Source organism: Larus michahellis, chromosome 4 (genome assembly GCF_964199755.1).
Source record: "Larus michahellis chromosome 4, bLarMic1.1, whole genome shotgun sequence".
Classification (NCBI taxonomy): Eukaryota; Metazoa; Chordata; class Aves; order Charadriiformes; family Laridae; genus Larus; species Larus michahellis.
In genome coordinates this window covers 23,175,554-23,200,510 of record NC_133899.1, presented here as the reverse complement: position 1 = coordinate 23,200,510, position 24,957 = coordinate 23,175,554, and the positions used below count along the sequence as shown (strand labels likewise).

Here is a 24,957-nt window from a genome sequence, read left to right as displayed (position 1 = left end):
TGGGGAATGAAAATTGCGTTGGTCTTGTCCAGCTGCTCCCCTTCCCAGTAGGGCACACCTGAGAGCCAGTGAGGCTGAAGGCAGGTGGGTTCGTCACATTTGGCTTTCCTCAGGAGACTTGCGATGGCAGGACGACCTCCCTCAGTGTCCTGCTCCACACGTGGCACTGAGCCGTTTTGCAGCAGGGTCAGTGAGATCCCAGTTAATCTAGAGCAACAGCTGTGGTGGCAGAGGACAACTTCCTTGTCGCAGTTAAAACCCCAGACTTGACTGCAGGTTTGCAAACCAGATTTTTGCCTTGATTGTCATCTTCACACGCAAATCTTTTCCTGCTACATTGCTTGCCCACATGTAAGGAAGTTGTCCCAGAAACCCATCTGTGCCAAAGGGAGACACCAGCTGTCTTAGGACACATTTTCTAGGAAGACACCAGCTGCCACTGGCTCAGCATCACCAGGACAGCCTTTATTGGCTCCAGCTTCAAGAGGAGCACTTTCTTGGCTGTTGCACTTTGCATTTGGTTTTGCAGCTATCAGCATCCATTGGGGCGGTCCACGTTATGTACCCCCCGCTCCGCCATTCACCCTTTGTCTCAGAGGCTGAAGGTGCGACGGAGCCAGCTCACAGCCCGGCAATGTCCCCAGTAACCTTCCCATTTTTCCAGATTTCACTTTCCTGCTCCACCTTACTGGTATTGCATTTTTCTTGCCTGCCTCTAGAAGCGCAGCGGTGTGATGGCGTGGCACCGGGACGCGCACGGAGCAGTGTCCCCCCTCGGTGCCTCTCGCCGAGTGCCCAAACGGGTGGCAAAATGGGCCTGGGTGGCTTCACGCCCGTGCAGCCGTGGGCTCGGTGGTGCCCGGGAAGAAACAGAGCTTTAGCAGCAAGGTGGTTTGCTCCCCTTGACTTCAGGCAATGCCAAAAATTAGGGGAAAACTGACCCTGGTAGGAGAAGGGGAAGTGGAAATGGATGAAACCCGGGAGGAGGAGGAAGAGGAGCTGGCAGAGGATGGGGGATAAGCCGGTGGCTGTGTTTGTGTCCACAGGAGGAGGCTGCTGGCCCCGGAGAATGGTCTGGACGAGGGACTGGTGAGCCAGTCCCCAACCCGAGCGCTGCTGGGCTGGGACGAGGAGCAGAGGGAAAGGTGCGTGGTAGGACCGAGGGCCCTGGGAACAGCTGAGCTCCCAGGGGTTCCAATTCCCGGGCTTGGGTGGAAATAGCAAAGATCCTAGAAGTGCTGGGATACCAAAGGGAGGGGGAGCCATGCCCACAGAGGGTCTAGTGCTCTGTAACAAGTAACACACCTCCCCCCTTCAAAAATAACAATTGCGATGGTCCCTGGAGCAGAAACCACCCTCTTGTTTTTCGTGTATCCAGGTAGAAATATTCTCCTTAAGGGCAGCTTTAACCACAGAGGAGATGCACCTTTGATCTACATGTGCTGTAGGGGTATGGGGACACCTTGTTCTTACTGATTGCAGGGAAATTACCTTTTTCTTCCATGTGGGAAGAAAGCATAAGCCGTGCATCACCACCTCAGGTCCTGGCTTCCCTGCAGCCCTGGGGGACAGCTTCAGAGGGGCCTGCCCTCCCTGGGAAGCAAACTCTCGGGGATGGTCTGCGTCTCCCTGCGGTACAGGTTTTTGCCTTCTCCCTGGGCAGAAATCGTTATGCCAATTATCACAATGAACCAGCCCAGAGCAACAGCAATCGGGCTTGTTTCTGTCCTCCCTCCTAGAGGTGCTTCTCAGTCGTGCTGGGTAAAGCGTCTCGGCTGGAATCCAGCCTAGTTTTAATAAAGAGGCTGAAAAGAGATGACATACTTTGTAAATTCACGGGCTTGGTGCACATTTTCATCTCATAGTTCTTCCAAAATCTTCTTCACTCCATCCTGGGATCTTGGTGCTTCCCAAGTACCTCTGAGGGCATCTCATGCCCCAGGGCAAGGACGAGGCTCAGGCTGGTGCTGCTTGATGATATTTTCCTGAAACCACCATATCTTGTGTTCTTCTGATGAAATGATAGCCAAATAAATGCGGGTAAATCCTAATTCAGGAGCCTGTAGGTTAAAAAACAAAGGTCATGAACCTGCCCTTTCCTACGTGCATGGAATGCCTGATGGTCTCCTCGCAGCCTGCCCGAGCGCATCAGTTCAGCCACGAGCCTGAGCAGTGCCATCATCAACACCCGGCTCCAGGAGCTGGTGAAGCTCTTTAAAGAGAGGACCGAGAAGGTGAAGGAGAAGCTGACTGACCCTGATGCCACCTCGGACGATGAGAGCCCTACGACGTGTGAGTTTGAGTGGGGGGTGGGAGGGTTTAACCGATGAGTCCACGCGCACACCGTGTTTTCAGGGAGACAGCTGCTTTGTTAACAATTTAAAGGCCTTAAACCAAATTGCAGTAAGAAGATTTCCCGCCCTTTTAAAATAACTGTACGGCCTCTCCCAGCCCCTGCCAAGCCGGCGCCTGCGGCAGCACCAGTGCCCCCCCCGGCAGGGGAGCCGGAGGGGGACAAGGCGGCAGAGGATGAGCACTACTGCGAGATGCTGTGCTGCACGTTCAAGTACCGGCCCTGGCTGGACCATCTGAAAAACTACCGGTTCCCCAGCAGCATCGACCCGCTCACCAGTGAGTGAGGGAGCACGGGCTTGGGGGCAAGCTGGTGGGAGAGGGGGTGAGGAGGGGAGGAGGTGCAAAAGGTGAGACCCTGTAGAGAAGGGAGGACAACTAAGCAAGGAGCAACTTAGCTTACACCCGCCTACTAAAAACCGGAGTTTTAAATTCCCCTACAAGGCACAGGATTTCCTAAATAGTTCCCGATGGCTTCCTAAATAGTGCCCAGGAGCATGAGCAGGCAGGGAAGGGACAGCCACCTTCTGCTTTTCAGGCTTTTTAGTGGGCGAATGTGTTCCCTGTGGTGTGGACGCCCCAAATAATAATCACAAAATAAAAAGCCCCTGTCCTGGGGACACCCCGCAGGGACCCAGCTCCTTCCTTAGTCTTCGCTATTTTCCATCCCTTTTGAAGCCGGCAGGCTCACGCAGCCAGCCGTTGGCTCAGCACAGCCTGAGGGATTTGGGTCTCTTCAGTCTGGAAAAAAGACGACTGAGGGGGGATCTTATCAACGCTTATAAACACTTAAAGGGTGGGTGTCAGGAGGATGGGGCCAGGCTCTTTTCAGTGGTGCCCAGCGACAGGACAAGGGGTAACGGGCACAAATTTGACCATAGGAAGTTCCACCTAAACATGAGGAGGAACTTCTTTCCTGTGAGGGTGGCAGAGCCCTGCACAGGCTGCCCAGAGAGGTGATGGAGTCTCCGTTTCTGGAGACATTCCAAACCCGCCTGGACGCGTTCCTGTGCCACCTGCTGTGGGTGACCCTGCTCTGGCAGGGGGTTGGACGGGATGATCTCCAGAGGTCCCTTCCAACCCCTGCCAGCCTGTGATTCCATGATTCAACAGGAAAAAAACCAAGCGAGAAAATTGGTATTGTGGGAGCAAACCTAGTCGACCCAGCAAAGTTAGAAGAGGGTTTCTGATAAAAAGCCATGTACAGTGCAGCCAGCAGTATTCACTTTGCATCTAGAGCCCAGCTCACTTGCAATCGCACGCCGTCGATAAGAAACCTCCTGCAGGTTTCCTCCTTGCCTGCAGGGCAGGGCAGGGGATGAAAAATCCTTTCGCCTAGCAGATTGATGTGGACAAGGGATGCGTGCCCAGCTAATCACGGTGTGGTTCCCTGTGCGCAGACTTGATGTACGTGCTGTGGCTGTTCTTCGTTGTCATGGCCTGGAACTGGAACTGCTGGTTGATCCCTGTCCGCTGGGCTTTCCCCTACCAGACGCCAGCAAACATCCACTGCTGGCTGGTTGTGGACTACCTCTGTGACCTCATCTATCTGCTGGATATCCTCGTCTTTCAGACCCGGCTGCAGTTTGTCCGGGGGGGAGACATAATAGTGAGTGGCAGCACGCTGCATCCCACCACTGAGGACCTCCCACCCCTGAGAGATGTGGATGGTGCTGGCCACCGGTCTCTGAATCGAGCTCTCCAAGCTCTCCCACCATGGCCATGGCCATCAGGGCTGTGTCCACTCTTGGAGGACTGCAAGCATGTCTCCTGCCATGTAGCGGAGAAGTCTTTGTGTCCACCAAACATATGTATTTTTCCCCTAAAGTCAACACCAGCCCATCTAGAAAATGTGGTCCATGGCGGCCCCGGTCCTGGGTAGGGATGCTCGGAGGGTGCTGCTCCACGGGGCAGTCCTGCCAGCAGCACGGCGAGGTGTGCGGGAACCAGCCCCAGCACAGCCGTACACTGCTAATTGAGAGCAGGTGGCATAATCAACCGGGTTTAATTTTCAGGAGCACAGAATGCATTAGCGATATGACAAAAGCGATTGTAATCTGAATGCATAGATCATGCACCTGAGATAAGTGAAAGCCCTTGATTTCGTTTCCATATCCAATTAAATAAGCTGTGAAAAATAAAACCTTGAGGGCACAACCTTCCCATGGCCCATGCAAATGCTCAGACCGGGAGGTTTCTCCTGTACACTCTGACTTTTGTGGTGCTGGCACTGCGATGTGCTTTCTCCAGGGTGCAAAATGAGCACGGGATGTCCTGAGGTGGGATGGAAAGATGGCATACAGCCAGGTCTTCTTCTGCTCCTCTTTCTCTGTTCCCTTTCCCAATCACAAAGGGAGCATCTTCCCGGTTGGGGTGCAGAAGAGGAAAGCCAGGCATGGCCACGTTGGCCGTGACTTTCCTTTCTATGAGCAATGATCAATCTTCCTCTCTCCCCCTCCTATTTCCAACCAGACTGATAAAAAGGCCATGACAGAGAACTACCTGAGATCACAGCGCTTTAAGGTTTGACATAATTCTATTTATTACTCCGAATCTTTAATCTGACTGGTAGTTTGCAGCTCCACCCTGCCATGCCTGCAGGTCCCCACAGAGATTTCCCTCTTTGTGCTGGTTTCAGATGGACGTGGTGTGCCTCCTGCCCCTGGATTTCTTCTACTTCAAAGTTGGCGTCAACCCGCTCCTGCGCTTTCCTCGCTGTCTGAAGGTGAGTTGGAGCTTATAAAACCAGGCAGAACACCAGTTGCAGTGGATGTGAAGGAGTCCCGCGCTGGCTGGGTTAAGCTATGTCTTGCCAGACTCATTGATGTTGACAAGAGGACTGTGAAATGGATGGGAAGTCTTGTCCCGAAGGCTTTGTGGGGCTGTTGGTCAAACTCTTCATTTAAATCCTAAAACACGCTCACGTTTGACTAGAAGGGCACTTAGAAATGGGGTCAAATCTGTCCCTGTCAGTTCATGCTTCGCAGGGGCTGCAGGAGGGAAACGGAGGGGAAATGGGGTTTTATGGGGACATAACTCTCCCGGCGGGGGCTGCGGGAAGCTGGAGCATGCTGCTTTCCTTCTCCTCCCAGTACATGGCCTTCTTCGAGTTCAACAACCGCCTGGAGGCTATCCTGAGCAAGGCGTACATCTACAGGTGAGGGCAAGGGAAGCGGGGATAGAGCGTTGAGTCGCTCTTTGCCACGGGGGAAGAAGGTTCCCTTTGGCGTGCGGCTGTTCTGGGTTTCTGATTGATTTTCCCGCTGTCCCCGGGCTGGCCGATGTGGGTGTTGGCTGACACAGGCGGGACATGGGGGTCCTGGAGCCCGGGTGGGTAGGATCACCTCTGCCCGACCCTGCAGGAACAGGGGGGGCCTGGCAATGGAGAGGAGCCACCAGCCGATAAACTGCTTTTTTCTGGCACTCCTGGAGCCGTAGGGCCACAGGAGGGAGCAGCAGAGCCGCATGTTTGGGTGCTCTCTGATTCTGTGATGCTGCGATTCCTGCATCGGCAGGAGGTGCACGGTCAGCACTCGGCTCGTCGTTTTGAGGTTCCTTGTGATGCCAGGGGCAACCTGATGTGTTTCTCCCAGCAGACACCATATCACCTCCCTTCCTGCTCTCTCTGGGGTTTTTTTTGCAGAGTGATTCGGACCACCGCCTATTTACTGTACAGCTTGCATGTGAACTCCTGCCTCTACTACTGGGCATCAGCCTATGAAGGACTGGGCTCTACCACCTGGGTCTACGATGGTGAAGGAAACAGGTACAAGCCAGGGCTTGGGTCCCCACCTGGCACAGCTTGCCGTGATGAGCTGCAGCAAGAAGGGAGGTGTCAGGTTGCAGCTGGGTTTGTAAAAACCCCTGAAGCAAAGGGTTGGGGGTGCCAGGAGAAGCTGCGGCGCCAGGGAGAACGATGGGGGCAGGAGGGATGGGATGTGCAGTAATAAATGGTGCTGCAAGACAAAGAGCCCATAACTGGGCTGTGATGGGAGGCAATGGCAGGTCAAAGAGGCTGAGAAATGTGGAGCGTGGTGCTGGGAAACAAGGAAAGGCTCCCTGGCTGAGTGGGATGGTGGTGTGAGCCCTGTTTCTGTTGGTGCTGAGCAGGTGAAGGCGGAGGCTTGAAGCGGTGTGTGTTCCAGGTGCCGTGTGTCCAGCCCCTCCAACCAGCACAGCACCCTCGTTCCCAGGGTGCGAGATGGGGACACTGGCCACCCCGTCCCCTTGCAGTGCCGTTTCCAAGACGCGCGTGTTCAGTGTCCGTTGGGCTGCTGGTGACGGATGCCGCAGGGGGAGCACTCGGCTCGCGAACCGAACGCTGCCTCGTAGCCAATGCCCACACCTGTGAGCTGGACAACACGGGCAAAACAAAACACTGAGTAATGCTTGAATAAGTCAGTGCCATGCAGTAAATGAGGGTTTCCTGCAAAAAAAAAAAAAAAAAAAAAAGGGTGGGCAAGGGCATTAAAGACTTAGCGTGAGGTGTAGGTGGGGACAAATGACTGTCACCGAGGCAGCCGTAGCGCGGGTGCTGCCTTCCCTTTGAGCACTTGGCTTCCCATGTTAACGTTGCTGCTATACAGTTATTTTGTGTGATGTACATATCTGTAGGTGTAACTATAACATCCAAGGGAGTGCCCAAGACCGACAAATCAAGAATTCACTTGACATCTCCTGAGTGTCATGCCAACAATTTGCTGACAACCCCTTTTTTTTCCCCCCTGATTATTTCTAAAAGTGTAAACGTTGCTGAAAATACGTCGCTGGTTTATAGCGGTGGGGCTGAAAAGAAGCAGAAAATGAGAGCAGTCAGAGCAGCTGAGCTGCGCAGAGGTTTCAGGGGTGTCCCTCTGTCCCCCTGGTCCTGTAGCACCTCCAGAAGTGCCTGCAGGTGTGGTGGGGAGGCTGCAGCCCCTTCGTTTTTCCTTCGTCCCCCATAATTACTCTCAGCAGGCTCTGGCTTGCCATGGCCAGAGGATGTAAGCTCGGTACTGAGGGGTGAAACAGGCTTTCAAGCCAGAAATGCCTCCAAAGCTGCCCCCTCTCTTTTCCCCCCAGCTACATCCGCTGCTACTACTGGGCAGTCAAAACCCTCATCACCATCGGGGGCCTGCCGGACCCCAAGACGCTGTTCGAGATCGTCTTCCAGCTGCTGAATTACTTCACGGGCGTCTTCGCTTTCTCCGTCATGATAGGGCAGGTGAGGGGGAGTCGCGGGGGGTTCCCAGCCTCAGGTTGGGAAGGTTCTGGTGGGGCTTGTCCACAGGTTTGTGTCTCCAGGTTTGTTTTCCCCATGCAAGGACTTGCTCAGCATCAGCAGAAGACAAAAAGGGTTTGGCAGATGCTGTTAGGACTCAGCATATGTGCTCTAGACTGCTTACCCTACACGATGGATAAGTGACAGCAATTAAAACATCTTTTTCCCCCCCTTCCTCCCATTCAGATGAGAGATGTGGTGGGCGCCGCCACCGCAGGGCAAACTTACTATCGGAGCTGCATGGACAGCACCATTAAATACATGAACTTCTACAAAATCCCCAAAACTGTTCAGAACCGGGTGAAAACGTGGTACGAGTACACGTGGCATTCACAAGGCATGCTCGGTAAGATCCAACTGCTCTGAAGGTCAACACTGGCACCTTGCATTTCACAGCAGTTGCTTTGCAGGGCTGATACGTCACTGACGAATGGCACCGCGGTTTCAGGGCAGGGAGTGGCTTATTTTACTCTTCGCTACACGGGCTGGTTTGCCCACCTAGAGAGTAGGTGGGTCGCAGCGCCAGAGTGACCCAGCATCGCTCACAGCGCGCTGAGCCCAGCATCCCACCCACCGGTCCCTGGCCAGAGGGTGTCCGACGGCAAACCCACCAGCTCAGCTGAGCAGTAAATCGTCAGGCAGGACCTCTGTGCCCGCTCTCCTGGCCGAGAAAGATGCTGGCTTGGGCTCTTCTCTGAGAGCTGTCAGGGCAGGGGTAACGCGAAGGGCGGCTCTCTGTCATCCACTGCCTTTAGACCCGCAGGCTGCCGGGTGGGCAGAGGCTGGAGGAGACCCCTCTGGGCAAGCTGGCTCCTGGCCTCTGCCGCCAGAAGGCAGGCTGCTTTCCCACTGGCATGCCCAGGACGTGCTCTTGGGTCAAGTGCTGGAAACAGCCAGTTTCCTGCTTTGTCTCACAGACGAGTTGGAGCTGCTGGTGCAGCTGCCAGACAAGATGAGGCTGGATATCGCCATCGACGTCAACTACAACATCGTGAGCAAAGTGGCCCTCTTCCAGGTACGTTCTGCAGCGCGGGTCTTGGCCGGTGGAGCCCACCGTGCCGGCACAGACTAACAGCCCTGTTGGCTCTGTTTCGGATCAGGGCTGCGACAGGCAGATGATTTTCGACATGTTGAAGCGGCTCAGATCGGTGGTCTACCTGCCTAATGACTACGTGTGTAAGAAGGTAACGAGAAGCTTGAGTGACCTCCCATCCCTGGGGTTGTGGCCGGGCTGCGCGGGACACTAGAAGCAATATGGAGCAAGGAAAGCCAGCCCCGGCCCATCATGGTGGCATCCAACCACTTCACAGGGAGAGAATTCAGAGCAAAACCATCCCGCGTTGCTGTGGGTCTTGTGCAGAGACTGACCTCTCCTGCTGCAGCCACGAACAGCAGGAGAGCAGGGAAGAGCCTGCCGAGCTGGAGGAGACTTTGGGATGCTTAGATGAGGATGCTCGGGAGTGAGCACCATCAGGACAAAGTGTTTTGAGAGCTTGGAGGACGGCAGTATGGTCGTGAGGGTTTCCAGCAAGATGCAGGTTAGGGTATCCATAAGGTATCCCTGTTTCTGGGCACCCCCCACAGCACCCGTCTTCACTGCAGGGAGAAATTGGCCGCGAGATGTACATTATCCAGGCGGGACAAGTGCAGGTGCTGGGGGGACCCGATAGCAAAACCGTGCTGGTGACTCTGAAAGCCGGATCTGTGTTTGGAGAAATAAGGTGAGGAGCCGGAGAAACAGAGCTCGTGGGCTCTGGGCGAGGAGGGTGGGAGGTGGGAGATGAACAACACCCAAATTAATCTTTGTCATTGAAAGCCACGGACACTTGAGCAGCATCTGACGCACAAATTACAGCTGTTTTCTTGGAGCTTTTACACTGTTTTTGTCATCGTGCTGTTTTGTGCCTGGGGAGTTAGTGACAGTAAGCAGAGGTCTGTGAGGGATGGAAAAAGGAATAAGAACAGGTGTTTAACTAAAACAGTTCCCCAGCCATCCATCTCCCATTTCATGAGCAGGTAAAGTCTTGTACCAATTCACAACACAGTGGTAGACCTTGAGTCCCTACAGCCCCGCAGACACTAGACTGGTGTAAACCGCAATATTTAAACCTTCAAACCGGCAAATCTTTTTTATATAGTGTGCCATGCCAATGTTTCCCAGTGTTCTTGAAAAAACTGGGCTTGGAAAATTTAATTGGGAGTGAAAATTAACCTCTGAGTCCTCTGAAAGTGGCAGGCGAGGGGACACAACGGGAAAAGGGACGTTTTAAATTACAAATGTTATACCGATACTGTTAATAACAGCATTGATGTCTTTGCTGTGTCCCTCAGCTTGCTGGCGGCGGGAGGGGGAAATCGCCGAACGGCAAACGTGGTGGCTCACGGCTTCGCCAACCTCTTCATTTTGGATAAGAAGGACTTGAACGAGATTTTGGTGCATTATCCGGAGTCCCAGAAGCTGCTGCGTAAGAAGGCCAAGTGCGTGTTGGGCTGATGCTTTCTAGCTTTTGGGGTTTAAAAAAAAAAACCAGAACAAAACCAGCAGAGGATGGGTTTCAGGGCCAGAGGGGAGATTTCTCTCTGTGCGAAGCCCTGGGAAAGCTCCCGCCGCAGTGGCCAAACACTTGGCGTCCACGGGGGGAGACCATGCGTACTCCAGCGGAGGGCTCCCACCCCTCACTGCCGCTGGGGAGGGTGGAGGTGCCCAGAGCCAGCCTGGCCCCGCTGCAAAGCTCCACTGATAAAAGCGCGTGAACGAACGCGTGCATTCAGTTAAAAATCTGCTAAAATATTCATTTTCGGTTTTAGCATTACTTAGATGTGTTATTCTGTCCTTCCTAAGGTGTAAAAAAAAAAAAAACCAAAAACATCCCTGTCCTTTTAAAGTCTGATCATTCTGCGTTATAAAATCCAGCTAATACAGCACATCCTTGGACTGTCTCCTTTCCCTTGCTCTAGGAAAATGCTGAAAACCAGCAATAAACCCAAGGATGAGAAAGGAGCCCCCAGAGACCCACTGATCATCCCCCCGAAAGCTGACACCCCAAAACTCTTCCAGGCTGCCCTGGCTGCCACGGGGAGGATGGGGGGCAAGGGGCCGCTGGCCCAGCTCCGGTGGAGGCTGAAGGAGCTGAAGGCAATGCAGGCGACGCAGGTCAGTGCAGGGAGGATGGTAAATTGGCTTTGCTTCATCGGGTGCCGAGTCGCAGCTCTCCCCGCCCGGCTCCAGAGACCGTCACTGAGGTGTCTGAAAGGAGTGAGCTCAGGTCGTCGGGGTCTGCCTCCGCCCAGGCAGATGGGAAGGGACGGTCCAGCATCTTACACGCGGCCTTGGGAGAACGTCATTGTCCCACGAGGGTTTGTTTTGCGACACAAAAGGGGGAATACACTGCCTTTTTGCCCAGCTGTGCTAAACCAGAGTCTAGCCACGAAGACAGAGCCACTCGTCGTGGTAGACAGAGGGGGCTGCTGGCTTCCAGCATCCACAGCCCAGGCAATATTTGCAAAGCTTTCACGGTGCGGTTGGGGCAGAGTCCCCCAGCAGCAGACACGCCATCCCGCCAGCTCTGCGTGAGCTGCAGTGAAATCACCCTTGCATTTTTTTATCACGAGCCACTGAAAAAGAAAATGGCCCTGCTCTTCTTTTCTTATTTTTTTTCCCTTTCCAAGCATTGCTGCTGAACTCGTAAAAAAGGCGCAGACCTTGTTGTTACTCTTCCCAGCATGGGGTCACGCGGACTCTCCCAGCTGGATGTGTAAAGGGAGGCGAAAGAGCAGCTGATAGGGAGCGTGTGGTGGCCTTGAGGCTGGGTAAATATCCGGGGAGACGCTCAGCATAACTGCATTTCTGCCGTCCTTCACAAAAATGAGCCTTCCCCCCATGTGGTGTTTCACGCTAATTAATAACCAGTTAAAGGCAGGGGGAAAGAGTGGCACCGCGTGCTCCATCCGATAGTGGCAACAAGAGCCAACAAGATGGTTGAGGTCCGGTGCAGTGAATCTCCACAAAACACCTGCCTGGCTTTGCCACAGCCTAGACGCCGTGGTTGGGTGTGGCGGACAAGGGTCTCCTAAGGTTAATTTTGCCTTTTTTTTTTTTTTTCGGATTGCAGGATTCCAGCTTCAGTCCGATCCCACCGAAATCACCAGTGCACCGGAGATCGCCTGTCACCTCCCACAAAGCACGTACCCACCTGGGAGAAGAAATATTCTCAAAATCTTCTGATAGTTTAGTCACCATTCGTGTGATTCCCACGGCACAGGAGGATGAAGAAATTCTTGCTGCTGAGATTTCGGAGAAAGAAGAAGAAAAAGAAGAGAAATAAAAAAGAAGCAGGTCCTGGGGCGGGAGTAGGAGTCAGGCAAACGCCTGGGGTAGAAGGTTTTTGTCGTTATCAATTTCCACACAGAGGCTGTAGGCTTTGCTAAGTGCTGCCGGTAGGATCTGCCTTTCTTTTCTGCTTAGACCTTCACCCGCTGTTGATAAAACCCGCTGCCATATGACCCAGAACCATACAAGGTTTCCGTGCTCCGGAGATCTATTTTTATTGAGCATCTTTATGAATATTCCCACTAAATCTCAGTCCAGCCCTCTTGTTTCAAAACCCAGCCTTACAGAGAGGGAGCCCTGAAGAAATTGCTTTTTATGGCTCTGGATGGTTAATGAGCTCTCAGACAAAGCGTGAAGAGTTATTCACCTCTGACAGCTGAGTCACTGCTTGGCCAGAAACAACCCGGGGCCGGGGAGCGGGGGGGGAAGGTTTCTCTGTTGGGCTCAAGGTTGTCAGCAGCAGCTGGAGAGTGATTCATCCAAAAAGGATGTGGACTATGTTCACAAGCCGAGCACAGACCAGATCACACTGTCACAAGAAGGCCAAGGTCCATCCTGGGGCGCGTAGACTGCATGATGCTCGAGGGTCCCTGCGTGGTGCCGAGACCGCCTTGGGTTTGCTGCTGGGAAGAGGAGCTCCTGCCAGCCATCCACCCCAGAGAGGTGGTGGGCTCTCCATAGCTGGTGGCTGTTATGGAGAGATTTGATGAGCGTCTTTCAGGGATGGAAAAGCACAATCCTGGGGGAGGAGATGTTCCTGGAGATCTGTTCTAGCCCTGGGTTTCCACGGATTCACCAACCTGCCACTGCCGGGGGGATAAACTGAGTGCAGGAAGGGAGAAGCTGTGTTGGATTCCAGCTGGGATGGGAAAGAGAAGGGCAGTAAGTGCCCTCCTCTCCCAGCCAGCGTTCTGAAGCCAGGCCAGAGCCTGTAGTGCGGAAGCAAGCGTGCATGAGCATGCAGCCTGTCCCCTGCGCTCATTGCTGGACCCCATTGCGGATGGTCCCCTGCGCTCATTGCAGTCACCCGCCACATTTCCAACAGCCGTTTTCCAGCCCCTTTCAGTCACTTGGTTGGCTCTTGGCCACGGTTCCCCCGGAGAAGCCACCCTGGTCTTGCTCATCGCTGCAAGACAGGGTGCTTGTGAAGGCCCTCTCCCAGTCCTGCTTAGGATGGGAAGGTGAACACCTACCTGGTCAGCAGCCAGCATGCCCGGCTGATGGCTCGAGGGAACCGGAACCACCAGTTCCTCATCTTCCTCAAAGCCAGAGCCAACCGGAGCAAGCTGCTGGTGAGCCCAGAGGTGGCGAGCAGCGGCGGGCGAGACGGTGCTGGGTGAATCGATGCAGATCCTCCCCAAGGTTTTGGCCGGCCAGGTCTCCCCAGCACCGCTTGCTCCACACAGAGGAGCCAGTTTCCACCCTGGGGAGGAAAAGCTGGGGCAGGTTTTGCTGCAGGGAGGAGCCACAGCCGAGGGACTTTTCGGGTGCTCTGCAGATCCTTGGGAGCAGTGCTGCAGGTTTCACAGGTCTGGCCATGAGACGGCCGGGCCCTTCGTGGCGGGTGCCAGCACCGGTGTCGCTCCCATACGTGGGTCATCCCTCTTCCCACCAGCAGCCTGGGGCTCATCTTCACCTTCGATGGGGTCTTATTTCGTTGCATTTTTTTCCCCTCTCTTGCAAAACAGATGGCTTTCTGCGGCGGAAAAAGCTGGAATATATGTTAGTGTTAATTAATGGCAGCTTGCCCTCTTTTAAATAAATTTAATGAGCCACAGGAGGGTCTGAAGCCACTGCTGCCCTAAGCAGGGTGGGGGAAAATCTGGCCTCACCCACACCTCCCTAAATATTTCTCATCCTCAGTCATTTGCAAGTGGCTTCCTGCTGGGCAGAAGGTTTTGGTGGGCAGAGCGAAGTCTTTTTTTTTTTTTTCTTTTCCACTATATAAATATTTATAACATCAAACCAGGAAACCTGCAAAAGTCAAACTGGGGCTCTGATTTGCTGCTATGGTTTGATATGGTTTAGAAAAAGTGTTTCAAGAAATAGTGGGCTGTAATGGCTTTCATAATTTGCTGTATCTACAATAAACACCGTGTAGATTACCATTTGCTGTGGGTTTATTTCAAAATTCCGGTAGTTTACTATGTTTTTGCTCACTGGTGCACTGACAGAGCCAGGAAAGTCCTCACGCAGAGTTCACGGATTTTTCTAAGAAACTTTTTTAGCATCTCAGAGGTCACGTAATACCAGCAGTAGAATTGTAATATTTTTTTTTTTTTAATTGCCAGAAGGAGGGGAAAAAAGCTTTCCTAAACGGGAAATAACTTGTGTGAAGATCTCAGTTTTCAAGGTGCAGCATTAGATGGTGATGGATACCTAACAGGTAATTCTGGAACCGCATGGGAACTTGGAATTATCCTCCTCTGCAATCTGTTTACGGCTTTAGCTCTTTGGAGAGATTATTCTCCAGGTAATAATTAAGGTCAAGGTAGGGTTGGGTTTATAGGCTGGCTTGGAGAGTTAAGCTCGGATCTGTTTGCTGTGCAGGACTATTTAGGAACGGCAGGTGGGCTAAGGAGACGGGCAACTCGTTTAGTGCCTCTTGTTTTGGGGGTCGCCAGAACTTGGCTTTCTGCTGATTTTTGTAATTCCATTCATTTACCAGTTTTGCCATGTTTGCAATGGGCTCCCTTTGCCTTCGCTGCTACGAAATAACTTGCAGCGTGCGCTTACCCCGCGTCTGTTCCTTCCGCTGCCCTTGTGACGCTCCTGATGGATCGGGTAACGCTCCACGTACCTTTACTGCATTTCTTATTGGCTTTTGCTCCTTCCGCTTTCACTGTCCTTAAGTGTCGGATCGATCCGATACGAGATCCTCTAATAATGCTAATGCAGTATTCGGGGGATCTTGCCGGGCAGTTGCCTATTGCCAGTCCAGCACCCTGGAAATTCTGCATTGCGGTCTTCCTCCTGACTTGTGTTTCTGGTTAACGGATTTCTCAGAGGTGCATATCCATAGAAACCAGGTTTTCTTGCAACGAGATTTTAGCTGTTGCCGCTTTTGAGTGAAGGAAGTGGAATGGATAACTGCTGAAGGAAGCAGCAGAGCTTGCTGCTCTTGGCTCGGTATGACCGCGTTAGGTTTTGCCTCACAATCACAAGCACCATCTTTACTGGAGGCTTTATATATATTTTAATATATGATTATACACTTTTATATATACATTTTTTTATACTGGAGGGGCGTTCATATTCCTTATGGCTTGTGCTGTCAACGTCTTTCAGAAAAGTGATACTGATTTAATGTTCTGTATGAAATTAGAGAAGATAAATGTCTCTGATTAAAAACAAAAAAAACCCCAACTTACAAAAGGAATAATATAACCCACCCTAGACATCTGACTGCGGAGCAAGTTGTTTTCCTCCGGATAGAAACAGGGCAGGTAGCTTCTCTGTATTTATAGCCGGCGCAATCTTTTAAAAAGATTAAGTGCAATTGCAGGTTAATCACTGATAAAGTTATAACGAAAGTAAAAACAAATAAGCAGGTTTGGGGATTAGACCTGGGTTGAGAAAGAAATTGCGGGATAAATGGAAAGCCTGGTTAAACGGTGTTTAATTACAAAGCTTGAAATAAAATTAAGCACTTTAACCTTGAGATCTGGAGACCTTGACGAGCAGGACATGCTTCAAATTCTGGGAGCAGTCTGTAAATCACTTTTTCTGCCTATGTATATATATACATTTTCCATTGTGTAGATCTGCTTTGAGGCCATAGTTGCAATTAAATCCCCCTGAAGCCCTTCTACCTTCCTCTAAAATGGAGCCAATATGAGCCTGGTTCTCTCTGCCCTGAGCACACGGCTCTTTTTAAGTGCAGTAATAATCCCACTGGGGTTAACACCCTGGGAAAAAAGCCAGGCCACCCTTCAGGAAGGGGTCACACAGAGGGACACAAGCCGACAGGTGCCCACGCCAGCGTTTATTAACAGCAGCTTAGGCTTAGCTCAGGCTGGATGACATTTTTCCTTTCCTCATTCTTTCCTTTTCTCATTGTTTACTCATTCTTATTTTGGGATGAAACTTTCCGACTTTGGTTCATGTCCTAGGCCAAACGTCTTAGGGAGAGCTGAGCAATACCCAGCCAGTTGGGTTTGAGTCATCTGAAGACGGAAAGCCTAGAAGCCTGCATTATTTCTTGCATTTTTTTCTGCTTTTAGTAGTCACTCGATGCATGAGAAGAGCTGCAAGCCGAACGGTTCAAGTGTAAAAACTGTTTTCTTGCATAAATTGGAAGGAATGTGGGGAGAAATGTAAACAACCGGAGAAGTGAGATCGATTGGGTTGTGGAGATGTCGCGGGGCGGCCGGGGGACATCCCCGCCAGCTCTGGGCTGTGACATCCAGGGTGGGGCATGGCCCAGTGTGCTTCAGGCGTTTTGCAGGTGCTTGCTCTGTGAGCCCTAGCTCGCCGGGACGGCCACTGCTGCCTTTCCAGCTGCAACTGCCCCGGGTCTGCCTCCCCGCCACAGCCCCGCTGCCCCAGCACCCGTGCCAGCATCCCTTTGCATCCTGGGATCTCCCACGTATCCTGGGTCTCCCCACCGACGGTCCAAATTCACCCTGGGGGTGAGCACCACGTGGGCTGTGCCGTGACGCTCTGTCTTAGCACTAACCGGAGGAACAAAGACCAGCCAGACCAGCTACTCATTCGAGATAAGAGGCTCTTTTGTGCTGCAGAAATACCAATATCACGTGAAAAGAAATCTCTGCGCTGCCATGGTTACCAGCCGCCATCACAGCCGCTGGTGAGACGGGACTTGTGGCATTGACAGGGTTCTGGTCTCCCTTCCACAAGGGGAAACTCCAGCTGTAAAACCTACTTTGTGCCCCAAAAAGGAGGGGAGATGTCTGCCGGGGCCACCCAGCCCTCCCGAGTGAGGTGGCCACACCTGGCATTACGATGCCCAGGGCACGCTGTGTGCAGTGTCACTGCCCGGGCCCTGGGCACAAGGATCTGACCTCTATAAATTCCTCACTAATAACCTGAAATGTTATTAAAAAAAGTGAGAAAATGGTGCTGCGGCCTGGGCGGGCAGAGAGCGACTCTGCCCTGTTTCCTGTTTTTCTGGCGTTTAGGAATGACTTGACCTCTTAGAGCTCTCGCTTTTTACACTAAAGCGCTTCTCATTAAAGTGCTTTCCTGAACACTAATTAGGGTGGTTTTCCTTTTGTAAATTAGCCTGATATGATCTGCGTGTCTTGGCAGGGGCCCTCCGGAGCAGGAACTGAGGTCTTTGCATTTGATCTCTGTTTATTTTGCAAATTTCCCCAGTTTTACTGTTCTTGGCTGCCTTCTAGGACGTGCTCGCAGGTGGAGATTAATGGGAGAGAAAGAGAGAAATGGGGCTTTCCAGCTTGTTTGCCTTGAGAAACAGGAGAGATTTGGCGCTTCGGGGGCCCTCGGGCCGATGGAGTGGTGTGGGCGCATAGGAGCCCTTCCCACTGAGCTCCACCCCACCCCATCCCACCCCATTCCATTCAATCCCACCCCATACCATCCCATCCCATCCTGGCATCCTTGCACAGTGTGTGGTGGAGGAGCAAGTCCACAAGGAAAGGCACTGCCGGAGCCAACCTTTGAACAGGTGAAGAAAAAGAAATAATCCAATTAACACACTCCTCCTGTGCAATTAAACCATTTCTTTTGACCGTAGCTGATGGCGTGGCAGACCAGAGCGACCCTGAACCCATCTAAATCTGGACGTCTGCGGAGGGAGGAAAGTCCACCTGCCTGTTGATGGCACTCAATAGATTGTGTCAGCAATTTGCCCTGGGCCAATGGTGCTCAGGAGGGGACGGACTTTAATCGGCTCTCATTTTCCTAATGCACTGGCAGATGGGAGCGGAGGGGACATTGCTTTCTTTGTCTCCGGTCACGGATGGGGAAGAGCCGCCAGAGGTTTGCACGGGCTGAGAAATTCAGCAGCGAAGGCGACACTGGGTGCGGGGAGCCATCCTCTGCCTTTGCTCGAGTGGAGCATCCCTGGGGATCCCTGCTGCTGCGGCTCTGCATCAGCCCCTGGGACCCCTCTGGGACCGGGCACCATTGCCGACCATCTTTACAAAAGGTTTAACAAGGGAAGAGGAGAACTGCCAGGGGGCTTCACCCAGGGAGCCCTGAGATTGGGACAGAGTTGACAAAGCCCCTGACGAAAAGGCAGCGATTTCTCAGTGCCGGCGTGCCAGCCGCGTGGCACCGTGTGTGGAAGAGCGCGGTGAAACATCCCACCCCAGAGCGCTGCCGTTGGTGTCGGCTGCGCCAGCACGGCCGCACCAGCCCAGCTCACTCCCAGGGCCCCGGGGGGCGCTCGCAGCAGGGTTCTGCAGGGGGTGTACCCGCAGCTTGGACCCCCTTCCCGCGCCGTGTGGAGCCATGCACGCACTGTGTGCCCTGGCCGGGCTGTCAGCGCAGGGCTGGAGCAAGGGGAGCGGCGAGAGGAGCGGGATGCAGGCTGAGAGCATCCCTGCCCGCAGCGAGGAGGGCGAGCGCTGTGGCCTCAGCAGGGATCTCCGCCGACACGCAGGCACTGCGTGGAGACTGGCGCCTGGAGGAGGATGCTTCCAAAAACTGTGCCCGGGATCAGGGTTGGCCTGGCCAGGCCCGCAGGTGAGAGTGGTGGGGTGAGGCTGGGGGTGAGCGGGCAGAGGCCGCGTCAAAAGCAAAGGCTGGGGATGAAAAATGGCAAAATGCCTCTGGATTGGAGCCGTTTTCATGAAACGTGCCCGGATGTTTGCACACAGGCTCTGTATTCTTTCTGCTGCTGTTTCCCAAGGGGTTAATTGAGCAGCGCTTTTTGGCTGGTGGGCTGAAGATGAAGACAGCTGAACAGAGATGTGTGAGCCCTGGGGAGCCCTGGTCCCACCTAGCCTGGGATGCTGAGCGCCCTGGCCATGCCTCCATCCCACCTCACGTACCATTTCTTTCTCCATCTCACCCTTATTTTTTTCAGCCAACGCCTCTCTAGGATCCCCAGATAGACCTGAAAGCCCAGGAAGGTTTGAAGGAAAAAAAAGCAGCGAGCTGGCAGTTGTTCCATGTCAGCCTGCACAAACCCTCCTGCCTGCTCCTCTTGCCTGCGCTGCCCAATCTGCCTTACTGTCTCCTCCTTTTTCCAGTTGTGAGTGATTGCTCAAGGGATGTCCTGGCAGAGGGGACTCCGGCTCACCCTTCCCATCCAGCCCATCTCTAAGGCACGTGCAGAAAAATACGGGTGTGGGTCCGCTCCTCTTTGCAAAGACAAATTAAATCTGCTCACGCAGCGCCGGGCGCAGGCGGCAGAGCCAAAGCGTGCGGCTGTTTAATATTCATTGGGCATAGACGTAAAAGTTTTCTTTTCTAAAATAGCCTTGCACGGCGCCGTGCTGCTCCGTTTCCCCTAAACCTTAGCAGGAGGCTGGAACTGAATGTTTCCTTTGATTGTCTCCCCAACTTCCACTGGCTCAGCCAAGGCACAGAAGACCCTCGTTGGGCGTCCGACCTGGTTTGAGGACGGATCCTGGCACTTCATTTGCAGTTTTCAGTGCTGCAGCCTGCTGCGACAGCATGATGTCTTTGAAACAGCAGCACGGAAATGAGAAGTTATGCTTTTATGTTGAAACAGGATGAGTTTCTCTGGTAGCTGTGCATCTATTTGCGTGTTAAGTTTTAAGAGGAAAAAAATAGTTTTCCCTGTAAAATTCTGGCAGATTGATTCATGGATCTCTTTGGCGACTCTTCCTGTTAATTAAGTGCAGTTTTCTTTACTAGCTCAACTACATCTTAGAAGAAAAATATGAGAATATGATCCCGGTTGGGTCCAAAATAATTAAATCGCCCTGAAATACATTTCAGTAAGTCAAACTAGAAAGACCCCAGCCTTCTTCCTTGTTAAATGGGAAGCCATGGCAGAACAGGGTGGGCTGGCACGCTCTGTCTCAGGGAAGGTAACAGCAGGGAAGAGATCACCCGGCAGCACATGGAGGTGGTGGGAGCATCCCTGTGGTGCTGGGAAAATGGGGGCTGGGATGCAGATGGGTGCCTGGGCACAGCCGAGCCATCACGTCCCCGGGCTGTGGCCAAGAGGCTCCGCTGATGCCCACCTGGGGCTGGCACCGCTGCTGTGGGGCTCCGAGCTGCGTCACCTGTGCAAAGATAAAGACATCCATTATATATAACGTGTGTCAATAATGCATGGGAGGATAACATTTCCGTCCCGCGGGAGGACTTTTGGTGTCAAAACTGCAGAGCGGTGGTGGTGCCACATCCCGCACACGCTGGCACTGAGACATGGTGGGACAAACGGAACAGCTGGACTGTGCCCGCTGAACGTCCCTCGGGCACATAGAATCACGGAATGGTTCGGGTGGGAAGGGACCTCTAAAGGCCATCTAGTCCAACCCCCCTGCAGTGAGCAGGGACATCTTCAACTAGATCAGGTTGCTCAGAGCCTCATCCAGCCTGGCCTTGGATGTCTCCAGGGATGGGGCCTCCATCACCTCTGGCCAGTGTCTGGGCAACCTGGCCAGAGTCTCACCACCCTCAGTGTAGAAAATGTCTTCCTTATATCTAGTCTGAATCTTCCGTCTTTGAGTTTAAAGCCATTACCCCTTGCCCTGTCACAACACGCCCTGCTAAAAAGTTTGTCCCCATCTTTCCTGGAGCCCCTTTAGGGACTGGAAGGGGCTGGAAGGTCTCCCCGGAGCCTTCTCTTCTCCAGGCTGAACCCCCCCAGCTCTCTCAGCCTGTCCTCACAGCAGAGGGGCTCCAGCCCTCCCAGCATCTCCAGGGCCTCCTCCGGCCCCGCTCCAACAGCTCCGTGTCCTTCTGCTGTTGGTGCCCCAGCGCTGGAGGCAGCACTGCAAGGGGGATGCAGCCCAGGCTGCGGGGGGGGTTCTGCGCTGCCAGCGCACGTTGCTGGCTCATGTCCAGCTTTTCACCCACCAGTACCCCAAGTTCTTCTTGGCAGGGCTGTTCCCCATCCCTCCATCCCCAGCCTGTGCCGATACCAGGGGTTGCCCCAATCCAGGTGCAAGACCCGGAACTCGCCCTTGTTGAACCTCATGGGGTTCACACAGACCCATTTCTCCAGCTGTCCACATCCCTCTGGGTGGCATCCTGTCCCTCAGGTGTTTCTTGAGGGTGCACTTGATCCCACCGTCTGTCATTGATGAAGATATTAAACGGTGCTGGTCCCAGTACGGATCCCTGAGGGGCACCACTTGTCACCGATCTCCATCTGGGCATTGAGCCGTTAACCACCACCCTCTGGATGTGACCATCCAGCCAGTTCCTCCTCCACCAAACAGTCCACCCATGCTAAAATCTGTAGGTGACACCGAGCGCACCCAGGACCTGGTGGCGCAGCATCAGTATGGCTGTACCCGTGCCAGGACGGACTTGCGGTGGGATTTTGCAGACAGCTCCATACCGAGCAGTCAAAGCCGGTTAGCGGGAAGACTATTTAATTCCACCGGAGAATATCCCGCCTTGCTTGCATATTCATCTCTCTGTCGGCTGTAGCTTTTGTCTTGCAGCCGGGATGCAGCTGAACCCACCTGGCAGATCACCCGCCGTCACAGCGTTTTCCTTTACACGGTGTGTTTATTTTCCGACTATGGGGGTACTTCCCTGTAGAGGCTCTCACCGATTTACCTCCACCTGTGCCTCAACCCTAAACTAGCCGAACGTTGTTAGTGAGCCCTCCAGCCCCCCCGGCACAGCACAGACACTGACATCAGCCCCAAAACTCTGCTCCCTAAATTATTCAGAATTACTGCTTTTGCTTCATTTCTTCTCCAAAGTCAAGCGCGCTTTGGAGGGCACAAAAAATAGAAGGTTTTGCTGAGAACAGGGTGTATTTTTTTTAGAGGACATCCCTCCCCTTGCTTTTGCCTGTGCGGAGGAAAGCACACGCGTCACCCAGCCAGGGTACGGGGCTCACTGGCACCACTGGGGCTTGGCTTCAAGGAGAAAATGAGCAGCAAAAGTGGCAAAACTCTGGAAAAAAAGAAAATCCCAATTGCCCTCCTGCAGCTCCTATCTTCATACACATTTTTTTTTCATTAAAAAGAATTGCAGAAAGCGCCCAAGGCCCCCGAGCAGAGGATCCCAAGGGTGGCCCATGAGCAAGGGGACCGCCAGCAGGATCCTACCAGACCAGGAGCTCCAGGACCTCCTGTTTGGGACGCAGCGATCTTTTCCAGCGCAGCCTTAATTTTTATTTGCTGGAGAAAATGAATTTACTTGGTACCAAGCAGCACCCCCCCCTCACCTTGCTGCATCCGCTCAGACCAGTGCGGGCATCCCCCAGCCGACAAGGCATCCCAGGGCGGTTGTAGCCTTGGCCGGGGAGACCTCGTGCTTATTCTTAGCCTTGTTTCTAAGAAGCGCTTTAGAAGCAGGAGCCCGTATTTGTTAATGCCGTGAAACATTAATGACTTAGCAGGTGAGCTGCGGTCCTCCCGCAGAGCTCCCCGCTCCCGGCGCGGCGCAGGATGAGCCCGGCTGGCCTTCGCTTGGAGGGAGGCACAAGCGTTAAAGCCAAACCCGAGTCATACCTGAAGCCAGCCGAAAAATGTGACAAAGAGAAAAGGTGGGTAAAAGGGAGACGGGGAGGCCGAGCTTTTGGTTAGATGGCTCCGCAATGCAGTTGGAGGGAGGAAATGCGGAGCTGGGGGAAGAGTCGCCTCTTTGATGGCTGCTGCACCTTGCAGAGTAGAATCCTCCTCTCCCTGAATCCAGCAGGCTGAAAAGATGTTGGTTTTGCCATTTGCTTGGTAGAAAGGAGATTTGCGGAAGGGGGAAGGGGGGGGGGCGCAGGCAGAGCCGAGCCGTGGCATGCAGCAGCTCCTGGACCAACCATCCAGCTCCTTGGCTCCGGAGTGGCTCCGAAATGCCCTGGGCTGCTCCCTCCTACCCTGCAGCCCAGACCCAGCCTAGTCAGCCGTGGGGTTTGGCCCAGGGGGCTGAGCCGAGCAGCTGCCGAGTCCCCTGCCACCCCCGAAGCCGCTGCCGAGGCCGGCAGCATCCCAACGCACCGGATTTCGGCAGCGATCCTTGCAACACCTCTCCCCAGCTCCCACTCTCCACCCAGCTCAATGCAACCCTATCTCGAGGATCGGAGCCTCCGGGTTGAATTAATTCAGTTGGTGAACTTTAAAATGAGTATTAAATTTCTAAAGGAGCATGCTAAGACTTAATTAAAACCCCAATCTTTGCGTGAAGCGGCAATGTCGGAATGCAGGGGGTTCGTTCCTGGTTTGGTAAGCGTTTCATGTCGGCTTGGCAAACGGTGCTGCAGCAATGCCGAGAAATCCCCTCACCTCCTCAAGGAGGAGCAAAAATTAGAATAATGAGCTGGGTTATAATTAATTACGCTCTGGGGACACGTTCTCACGATGTCTGGTGCTTCTGGTGGGAAGTTTCTACAGGGAGCATCCCAGTGTACAAGAGGCTTCGGGTATGCTGCTGCCCGTGTTCCTGGTGAGATTATCGAGCTGCTGGAAGGGAGGGGAGGGGGAGTTAAAATTTTACCGGGATTCGGGGGATTTTTTAGCCGCCTATGTAGGTTAAAGATTTCCTCGGGGCTGAACAAATGCCTAATGCAAAAGGCCCCACTCAGCGCTGTGTTTCGATTTCTGGAGCTTCCCTTCACCCAAGTAAAAGGCAAATTAACCTGCCTGACTTCACAGCGTGGCAGGAGCCATGCTTTTCAGCTAGGGAAAGGGCTGGGCTAAAAGCAAAGAGCTAAACCCACGCCGGGGTCACCGTCCCCCGGCGGCGTGCCCCATGGTGGGCCGGTGCCACCCGTGGCGGGCGGCTGCGTTTTAGCGTTGATGGGTGTCGATATATTGAGCCTCCCCGCTACCTGCTGGGCGCTGGCAGGAGGACGCCGCTGGCGGCGAGTGCGGCCGGGCGCTGCCTTTTCTCTGCCTGCCTGCAAAGCGGCGTTTCTAAAAATAACCTTCAGCGATGTCGTCAGCCGGTGTTCACTCAGGTCACGGAGACGTGACATCCAAGAAAAGGAGGAGCGGAGCATGGCTGGGGGACCAGGCTGAGATAACCCCAGGGGCGAGTGGGCATCCCCCCGGGGATTTACAGCACTCCCCGCAGCTAAATGGCATTGCAGAACGGGGGGAAATGGAGCTCGGCCACCTGCGGGCATCCAACCCTAAATCCCTGGGGATCCTGTCCCTGGTCTGCCGGAGCTGCCAAAAATCAGCCCTGTGGAGCAGGGGGAGGGGTACGGGGGGGGGGTTGTTAACGTTCACAGGTGACTATCCGGATACGTCTGTTGCCACACAACCCCGTCTCAAATTTTGCTCCACGCTTATTCATGAAGTTATTTTTCTCAACTGGGGAATTCACACATACGCCCGATTAATTTAGATTTACTTGATGTAATTGATACAACTTGCACGCATTGCATAATTGTAATGCCGTTAAAAAACCTGAAGCACTCAAAAGCCAGGAAATTACTTACCAGTTAAAGTCATTTGCATTAATATTTATTTCACCCTCACAGCTCGTAAATGAACTCGGTGGTGATACGGCGTTACAGTAGCTATCAGAAAGCAGAAAGTCACTTTACGTGTGTCTGTATTACCACCAAACCAGCTGAAGGAGCTGCACAGATAATTAATAGGGTATTTATGCAAATCAGCACGACTGCTGCAGGCCTCCACGGGTACATGTATGTAGATATCTGTGTGTGTACAGGCTCACACATACCCATGCACGCCGAGGGCTCTGCGCTGGGAATGCCGATAAACCTGGGCTGAAGCGAAGGGGGTGCCGCTCTGCAGAGGCTGGGGGGCGGGGGGGGGGGGGTTTGCGCTGCGCTGGCTGCGGGGGGAGGCAGCGGCAGCACAGCGGGGGTACAGCTGCCGGGCCAGGGTGGCATTTGCTTCTCAGAGACTAAGCGCTGGGGCGAACGGCATGGGGACATGGAGGTGACCCTTCCCTGCCCTCT

General features: G+C 53.5%; 1 protein-coding gene across 1 annotated transcript in view; it reads left to right on the top strand.

Annotated features, from left to right (window-relative positions):
- The window catches only part of CNGB1 (cyclic nucleotide gated channel subunit beta 1), a 31,464-nt gene extending 17,415 nt beyond the window's left edge, over positions 1-14,049 (top strand). Inside the window, exons 20-35 of the mRNA XM_074586778.1 lie at positions 1,047-1,145; positions 2,135-2,292; positions 2,452-2,631; positions 3,753-3,961; positions 4,825-4,875; positions 4,991-5,077; positions 5,445-5,509; positions 5,996-6,118; positions 7,414-7,555; positions 7,799-7,958; positions 8,530-8,627; positions 8,713-8,796; positions 9,215-9,333; positions 9,944-10,090; positions 10,571-10,766; positions 11,725-14,049. Of these exons, the coding sequence (XP_074442879.1) occupies positions 1,047-1,145; positions 2,135-2,292; positions 2,452-2,631; positions 3,753-3,961; positions 4,825-4,875; positions 4,991-5,077; positions 5,445-5,509; positions 5,996-6,118; positions 7,414-7,555; positions 7,799-7,958; positions 8,530-8,627; positions 8,713-8,796; positions 9,215-9,333; positions 9,944-10,090; positions 10,571-10,766; positions 11,725-11,937 (2,131 nt within the window). The 3' untranslated portion in view covers positions 11,938-14,049. The remainder of the gene's footprint in view (positions 1-1,046; positions 1,146-2,134; positions 2,293-2,451; positions 2,632-3,752; positions 3,962-4,824; positions 4,876-4,990; positions 5,078-5,444; positions 5,510-5,995; positions 6,119-7,413; positions 7,556-7,798; positions 7,959-8,529; positions 8,628-8,712; positions 8,797-9,214; positions 9,334-9,943; positions 10,091-10,570; positions 10,767-11,724) is intronic.
- Positions 14,050-24,957: the final 10,908 nt, after the last annotated feature.